This window comes from Lucilia cuprina, chromosome 2, assembly GCF_022045245.1.
Source record: "Lucilia cuprina isolate Lc7/37 chromosome 2, ASM2204524v1, whole genome shotgun sequence".
NCBI lineage: Eukaryota > Metazoa > Arthropoda > Insecta > Diptera > Calliphoridae > Lucilia > Lucilia cuprina.
This window is the reverse complement of record NC_060950.1, coordinates 8,731,620-8,740,622: the sequence shown is the minus strand read 5'-3', so window position 1 is coordinate 8,740,622 and position 9,003 is coordinate 8,731,620. Positions and strand designations below refer to the sequence as shown.

Genomic DNA, 9,003 nt, shown 5'->3' with positions numbered 1-9,003 from the left:
AGTTCAGTTCTAGTTCAGTTCTAGTTCAGTTCTAGTTCAGTTCTAGTTCAGTTCTAGTTCAGTTCTAGTTCAGTTCTAGTTTAGTTCTAGTTCAGTTCTAATTCATTTACTCATTTCTCCATCGCATATGAGCCAAAAAATCTGTTTTAGTTAATCTGAAGGTTTTTATAGAAATTTATACAATTAATTTAAAATTATCTATCTATGTACTTGTACATATATACATATGTATGCATGTACTATATTTATTGTAAATTCGGTCCACTCACAAAACTGATAAGAAATTCAGGAACAGTTTTTTCATGTTTTATTTATTAAATGTACTATTTTTATTTCGCTTTATTTAATGTTGTTGTCACTGATATAAATATTAATAAAACAATACCTTACATTTGCAAATATATTACATGCAATTACATTCAAAATTAACAAACCTAAAAAATATTTTCGAAATTATTTTTTGTTCGGAAATTGTTTCTAACAAAAGTTCGAATTTTTAAAACTATAAATTTGATAACATACTAGTTTCACCATCACAATAATTTTTTCTTCATATTACCTGGAATGTTTAGAATTGACCTAGGTCAATAATGAGCAATATACTCACATATGTACGGATACTAACTAATAAATTTCAACATTTCAAACTAATATTGCCGAATTTTCATTTACAATGTATTGAACACACGATATACATTTAACAACATATTTAATACAATTCTAATCTACAAATGAAAATATTAAAAAACGAATAAAAAACAACCAAAATAAAATAATAAAGAGAATGACAAAAAAATCGCACTCGATTGAGAGTAAATTTATAAGTATTTTGTTATTTTAACTTCAGTGACATTTCACAACAAATAATTAACCGAAAGAGTCGAATGATCAGTCGGTATTTGATCGTTCAGTAGTAAACTGGAATGTGCTTAAATTGTAGACAGTGAAAATTTTGTAATTAAATTTAAATTACGTCAATTATTTTATTTTACATTTTTTTTATAAAAATTTTAAGTAAATTTATTTGTTTCTCTTTTATTGAATTGTTTATGCACGTGCCTTTGTTTTTTCAGAACTTTTAACATAAAAAGAACTAAACTAAATTATAATTAAAAAAAAAATAATACAAAAATTTAATTGTGTGTATAAAAAAAGTTAGAAAATAATTGTTGACATTATGAGTGACCGTGAATTAAGTTGTAGCAATACTGCGGGACAATTTATGGATCGTGGCCGTATGAATCAGAATGGTGTAGTGCAACCACTATTAACAGGTGAGTGTTGTTTGTTTTTTGCAACAATATTGAAAATATTGAATATAACGACTTCTAAAATAACAAATAATAAGATATTCAAAATGAATATTATTAAATATGTATGTAGTTAATAAATTATTTAATAGTATTTGATAAGTCACAAATATTTTGTTTATAATTGCTTCCTTTGCAGGATATTTATTGATTATTATTTTAATTGAAATATTATACATATGTAGAATTTTATAGCTTATTTCAAACTGTTCTTATTGATGTTTTTATTATTTTAAAAACATTTTATTACATTTCTTTTATAGACGTGTTTTTTTCAAAATGAAACAAAAATATTGGAATGTAATATTTTTATTTGTATATTTTAGTTTAAATCGGCCATTTACCTCTTAGTTTTTATGCCTAATGTATTTTATATTCTAGTCTATTTTAGTAATGCGTTAAATATGTCGCGTCACTTATTTTTTTTTCTATGAGTACCAAAATAGTTTTTCTATTTTAATTTTTCATTCAATTCATTCAACTTAAAATATTTGAGAGTGTTCATTTGTTTTGTAAATTATAGTGCAAACGTATTTATAATAAAATGTATATTAGACTGGCTCACAGAAAAAACTATTCTTAAAACATATGTGCCGTGTTTAAATAAAGATAGATAGAAAGATAGATAAATAGATAGATAGATAGATAGATAGATAGATAGATAGATATATAGATGGATAGATAGATAGATAGATAGATAGATAGATAGATAGACAGATGGATAGATAGATAGATAGATAGATAGATAGATAGATAGATAGATAGATGGATAGATAGATAGATGGATAGATGGATAGATGGATAGATGGATAGATAGATAGATAGATAGATAGATAGATAGATAGATAGATAGATAGATAGATATATAGATAGATAGATAGATAGATAGATAGATAGATAGATAGATAGATAGATAGATAGATAGGTAGATAGATAGATAGATAGATAGATAGATAGATAGATAGTTAGATAGATAGATAGATAGATAGATAGATATAGATAGATAGGTAGGTAGGTAGAGAGATATATAGATAGATAGATAGATAGATAGATAGATAGATAGATAGATAGATAGATAGATAGATAGATAGATAGATCAGTGATCATTTTGTTTTTTCTACAAAAAAATTTACTTTTGAAAAAAATGTTAAATGAAGTAATGTGTTTGTTTCAAAAATTTGTTAGATTTTAATGTCCAGCGCTTGTCACAATATTTTCAAATTTCACTAAAACAAACCCGCAATTTGATTTCGTATGAAAAATAATATTCTTCAGTATTAATTTCAAGTACATTTCTAACAAGAAAATATCTATATTTTTTAAGGTCATTTTATAGTATTAAACATTATGAGTCACACTATACAAATATGCAAGAAAATCACGAAATCTTTAGCTATTAATAAATGAAAATAAGAAAATCATCTTCTTATACCATTCTATATTGATTCTGATTGGAGAGTTTTGGCTCTATTCTTTGTTATTGTTTTTAAAATATTTTTTTTAATTTAAAACTTTATAGCGAACATACACGATGAGTTTCAACGTGTGATCTAAAATCCACAAGTGATTTTTATCATTTCAATGAAAAAGGTTGTCTAGGCTTATTAATCCATATCTAATCCAATCCATAAAGGTGGATGTGGAGTCCGTCTGAACTAACGGGATGTATTTATTTATTTATTATGTGTGTAGGTCACAAACAAAACCTAAAATATATAGTCTGTCAAAGGATAAAACTTACTATATAAGGGGTTACAATTACATATGCAATTATTGTAATTGGGGCTTTACTTGTAATTGTGAATTTTGTTCGTTATGTTTATACGTAATTATTACAATTACAAGTAATTTTCAATTACAATTTGAAGTAATTGTAATTGATTATTGCCCAATTACACATTACTTGTAATTGACCATGCAATGAATTTATACCTCCATCCCTATATATACTACTTATAAACGGACCCACCATAACTTATTGTTAGGTAAAATAACCTTCCTTACAGACAATATAATGTCAATAAACTTTTCTCTAATCATTTGGTAAATTCTAACTTAATATATACTCTATATATACATAGCTTCTTAAACAAGTATAAGTAAATATTATCAAAATATTTATTTTATTATACCCCCATATCAATTCTACTAGACCTTTAAAACAAATATTAAATTAGTCTATAGATACAGACGGAGTAAAATAAAATTAGAATATGATGCAGTGTTACAATTCGCACTGATTAATTTCGTTATAATATATAACAAAAAATAGCACTTTATTATATTTTATCTTTTATTATCAACACACGTTATAATTAAAAGTTAAATTAAAATTTTAGATTATAAGATGTAAACATGGTTTGTTATCATATTTTTTATTAACCATTAAATACTCATATTATTTAAAACAGGATAGTATATAATTATAATGAGGACTTTTAAAGTAAAGTTGTAATTTTTATATATTATTTTATAAACATGAATTGCATATTATTAAATGTTTTTTTCCTTCCATTTTTTTAAATTTAATTATGAGCGCAAGTGAAAACAATCAAGTAATTTCAAAATGATATAAAAGCGAAAATAAATAAAACATTTGTTGATAACTGAAATTATGCATGGCTTAAAATGGAGGTGATAAAAAAGAAAGAACCTACAAAATATGTGTTTTTTGAAGTACTTTTGATAAGAAATGGACTTCAGAAGAAATCGATTCAAATTAAGATTGTTTATTTAATTCTTATTAAAAAAGGTCAATTACATATGAATAAATTTAAAATCAATATTAAATTTAATAAAGACTGGATTTAACGAGTTATTAATTAATGTAAATCAATTTCACACTTTGTTTATTTTAGAAGAAGAATTAATTATCAAAAATTATTGCAACAAACAAATGTTCAAGAAACAAAGTAAATTGTTTACAAAACATAATATTAATAGTGGAAATTAAAAAAAAGAAGAAAATTATTAATAAAAGATGACCATTGAATGACAAATATTTTTTTACAACTTTTATGCTCTATGCTTCTACGCTTTGGTCAAATTTTTGTTTAGATTAGTTAATAAAGTTAATAAAAAAAATCAAATTTAGTTTAGTAATGATTTTTAATTTTTATTAATTTTCAGATTTATATCAAATAACTATGGCTTATGCCTATTGGAAGTCTGGCAAAACAGATGATCATGCAGTGTTTGATCTATTCTTTCGCACAAATCCATTCCATGGTGAATTTACCATATTTGCTGGCCTCGATGAATGCATGAAATTTTTGGACAGTTTTCATTATAGTGAAAGTGGTAAGCAGCGAAGAGAGAGATGTTTTTTTCAATAGAAACACACCCATTTTTAACTGTGTTCATTGTCTTTGTTCTTTTCTATAGTCTAGTCTATAGTCTAGTCTATAGTCTAGTCTATAGTCTAGTCTATAGTCTAGTCTATAGTCTAGTCTATAGTCTAGTCTATAGTCTAGTCTATAGTCTAGTCTATAGTCTAGTCTATAGTCTAGTCTATAGTCTAGTCTATAGTCTAGTCTATAGCTAGTCTATAGTCATTGTCTATAGTCTTTTCTATAGTATTGTCTTGTTAATAGTTTCGGTTTTAGTCTAGTCTGAAGTATTAACCATAGTCTCGTGTAGTCTTGTCTATAGTTTTGTTTATAGCCTTGTATATAGTCTTGGCTATGATCTTGAACATAGTCCTGTCTTAAGCCTTGTCTATAGTCTTGTCTTCAGTATTGTCTATAGTCTTGGTGTTAGTTTTTTCTATATTCTAGTCCGCAGTATTTACTAGAGACTCGTCTATAGTCTTATTAATAGTTTTGTCTATAGTCTTGTTAATAGTTTTGTCTATAGTCTTGTCAATAGTCGTGCGTTGTCTATAGTCATGTTTACAGTCTTATATATAGTCTATTGTCTAACCTTTTTTAATTATGTGTAAACTTATAATGAACACTTTTTTTAATTTATTAGTAAATAAGATTTTTAGCTTTTAAGGTTATAAAAAAACAAAATTGAAATACTTTTACCTTTTCAAAATAAAATTAACAGCAAAAGAATATAGAAAACAGATTAGATGATTTAAAATATTATAATTATCACCTCGTTTTGTGTAAGCCAATTAGGACCAATAACTAATTTCATCAATTTGTTTTAAAAAATTTTGTTAATAAAAGTGTATAATACAATATAAATAGAAAACTAAAGCCAATGTTATTATTTTTAATCATTCAAAATAAAAATAAAATAAATTAAATTAAATTGTTTAAAAGTTGAAACAAAGTTTTTACGAAGGAAAATCAATGAAAACGATTTGTATCAACCTTTAAACAATTTTTGTTTTAAAATTTTGTTAAACTAATAAAATTTTAAAGAATTTAGAAAATTTAACATAACTCACAAAACAACATGACACTTGTTTATGTATTTATATAAACTTATAAAGAAATAACCATAAAATTACAAAATCACAAAAGCATGCCTAAGAAATACCAATTTAATGTTTAATATTAATGAATAGATGTTAATTAAAATACGAATAGACATTAAAAAGAGTTAAGCTTTAAATTAGAAAAATAAAGAAAAGACTTATGCCAGATTTATAATGACAATTTTCAAATAAAAAGAGCAATTAATAGAACCAAACGAAACGAAACTGAAAAAAGAACTTTATTATAAAAAAAAATATTACCTGAACGACTTCTCGACGTATTTTGGCAGATAAGCTTGGGGCGTTAGAAATGACGATGGTGATGATAATGAATTTACATCCACTGAATGTTTATTATTCTTTATGTTTGTGGTTGTGGTATTGCTGACTTTATTGGCGTTGTTCTTATGAGAGCCATTTGTTAAAGCATTCGAAACAGTTTGACCATTTACATGTTTTTGTTCTAAACACATTTTTCCATTTGAAGGCTGATGAGTTGATATTTTGCCATTCATTTGAGAGGAGTTTGTTAAACCATTTTCATGTTGTTGTTGTTTGTATGAATTTGAGGAATTCTTAGTTTTCCTAACATTTGTTGAGCTTTTAGAAGTGATACTTGGCTTTATATGGTTTAATTCTTGTGTTTTGCTTTTAGGGCTGTTAGAAGTTTAGGAGAGTTTTAAATAAAAAAATATAGATTTGAAAATTTACAACAAAAAAAAATACAAATGAATCGATTAATCAACCAATCTATAAAAATTTAAACTAAACATTGACGGGACAGGACAGGTAAGTGTCGCATTATTTACTTGTCATTTTTTGTAAAGAAACTTGTTCTAGGTTAAAAAAAACTAGTACAACACTAGGTTAGAGTGCAATTATTAGTCTTGATTTATGTTCAAAATTAGTATGTTTGAAAAGAGTAATGGTAAAATAAAGAAAGTTGTATTGTTCCGAGAGAATTTGCCTAAAAGCGAAATACCTCTTAACATCATACGTATCGACTAAAGCCATGAAACCATCAGGAAATGCTATGGCGTATGAGACCATGGCTGCCAATTCACCCTCCGATGACTCTTCCATTGAAACGTCTAAAACCGAAGCCAGCGATTGACGATGTTTGATAGCATGCTCCAGTAAATCGCCTGTAACACCTGTAAAATATTAAGTTAAAAGTAAATAAGTATTTCATTTTTTTCAAATGACTTAAGAATAGCAAACCTGTGACTTTATGTTTCAAAAGACGGGTTTTCAATTCACCAATGCCCGAAAATGAGGTAATGTAAGCGTGAGCATGTGTGCCTTTAACAGGAATATTGAACAATTTGCCTGCCAATACATTAGAGGTACCATCGAAACCGCCTTTTGAAGAAAAAAAAACAAATTATAAAAGTTTTTCTAGATAAAGTATGAAATACTAGACTATAAACTTTCCCTAGACCATGAACTCGAAGTAGCAGTAGTAGTAGTAGTATAAACTAAGCTAAACTAGACTATAGAATAGACTATAGACTAGACTATAGAATAGACTACAGACTACTCTTAAGACTAGACTAATGAATAGACTAAAGACTAAACTGCAGACTAAACTACAGACTAGACTATAGACTAGACTATAAACTAGACTACAGACAAGACTATAGACTAGAATATAAGAAGTTAAGGCTTGACTAGAGTATAGACTAGACTATAAACTATACTATAAACTAGACTATAGACTAGACTATAGACTAGACCATAGACTAGACTATAGACTAGACTATGGACTAGACTATAGACTAGACTATAGACTAGACTATAGACTAGACTATAGACTAGACTATAGACTAGACTATAGACTAGACTATAGACTAGACTATAGACTAGACTATAGACTAGACTATAGACTAGACTATAGACTAGATTGTAGACTATACTATTGATTAGACTATAGACTAGACTATAGACTAGACTATAGACTAGACTATAGACTAGACTATAGACTAGACTATAGTCTAGACTATACACTAAACTATAGACTGGTTTTTTTAAAACTGCAAATAATGAATATTATTTTTGATAACATTTTACTTTATTGCATAAGCTTCCAATTTTCCCAAATAACGCCATCTAACAAATTTACTAATAATTTATAATAATAATTTTAATCTATACTCCTTATACTAACATTTTAATCATAGTTTGTATTGTGTTCTTTTTTCTATAACTACTTTCTGGAAGTCTTTATTTATTGGCTTTTTAAAATTATTATTTTATTTGTTTTCTTTTACTCATCATTTTAATTTGAATTTATTTTTTATTCTTAAAAAAAACAAACTGAATGAAACTGTTTTATAAAAAACAACTCCTACTCATTGCTACCTTCATCGTCTAACAAACAATCAAAAAAAAAAAAATAAAAGAAAATTTATTATAATCAAAAAATATCTAAAACAAATGACTTCCCGGCACTATTTTGGCAGAGGTATGTAAAACACCTATTCGAAAATATTAAAAAAATAAATAAAAATCATTCATTACAAATTATAATTCATATTATGAAACCAAACAACAAAATACTATTAATTAATTTTAATATTTATATGTGTGTGTTTAATTTTTATATATTTATTATTGCTAAATTGTCTTTGTCTGTGGTAATTATTAGAAAAACAAAACAAAATTATTTTAAAAATTTCATAAAGAAAAGCCAACAATTGTTAAAACAAAAATTTTTATACATTCTTTAGTTTAGTTCAAAATTTCTCATATTTTGCCAAGTCTAGCACATATCACATTGTAATCTAGTTACATAATTTCCATTCATATTATTTTTGTTATTGTTTTTCAAATTTTCATAAAATGGTCCGAGAGATACCACTGCATGGCTTTTGTAAAACAATGTTTAATGCTGTTTTCTTTTATTTAGAATAATAGAAAAGTAAAACCTGTCGTAGTGATATAATATGAGATCTTTTAATTAGGCTTCTTTATTTATTTAGTAGTTTGCTGAGTTTGAAAATGTTTTAATTTAACTTTAAATGTTAAATTGTTGGTCCATCGAAAATTTAGGGTGAGGAAATGTTGACTAGTGTTATTTTAAAATACAAGATAGGTAGACAGACAGACAGACATACAGACAGACAGACAGTCAGACATATAGACAGACAGATAGATAGACAGACAGACATACAGATAGATGGATAGATAGATAGATAGATAGATAGATAGATAGATAGATAGATAGATAGATAGATAGATAGATAGATAGATAGATAGATAGAT

At 25.8% G+C, this 9,003-nt stretch overlaps 2 protein-coding genes across 2 annotated transcripts; one reads left to right on the top strand and one right to left on the bottom strand.

Moving 5' to 3' along the window:
• The first annotated feature begins 810 nt into the window (after window positions 1–810).
• On the top strand, window positions 811–4,660 carry LOC124421383 (nicotinate phosphoribosyltransferase-like). Its single transcript, XM_046956479.1, has 3 exons — window positions 811–954; window positions 1,074–1,274; window positions 4,440–4,660. The coding sequence occupies exons 2-3, from the start codon at window positions 1,178–1,180 to the stop codon at window positions 4,643–4,645; spliced, it is 303 nt and encodes a 100-aa protein (XP_046812435.1). The 5' UTR covers window positions 811–954; window positions 1,074–1,177; the 3' UTR covers window positions 4,646–4,660.
• A 1,318-nt stretch (window positions 4,661–5,978) lies between these two features.
• On the bottom strand, window positions 5,979–7,107 carry LOC124421301. Its single transcript, XM_046956245.1, has 3 exons — window positions 6,961–7,107; window positions 6,722–6,893; window positions 5,979–6,396 (listed from the first exon to the last, which is right to left on the bottom strand). Exons 2-3 carry the CDS (start codon window positions 6,820–6,822, stop codon window positions 5,997–5,999), a joined length of 501 nt encoding a protein of 166 aa, XP_046812201.1. The 5' UTR covers window positions 6,823–6,893; window positions 6,961–7,107; the 3' UTR covers window positions 5,979–5,996.
• Between the last annotated feature and the right edge of the window lie 1,896 nt (window positions 7,108–9,003).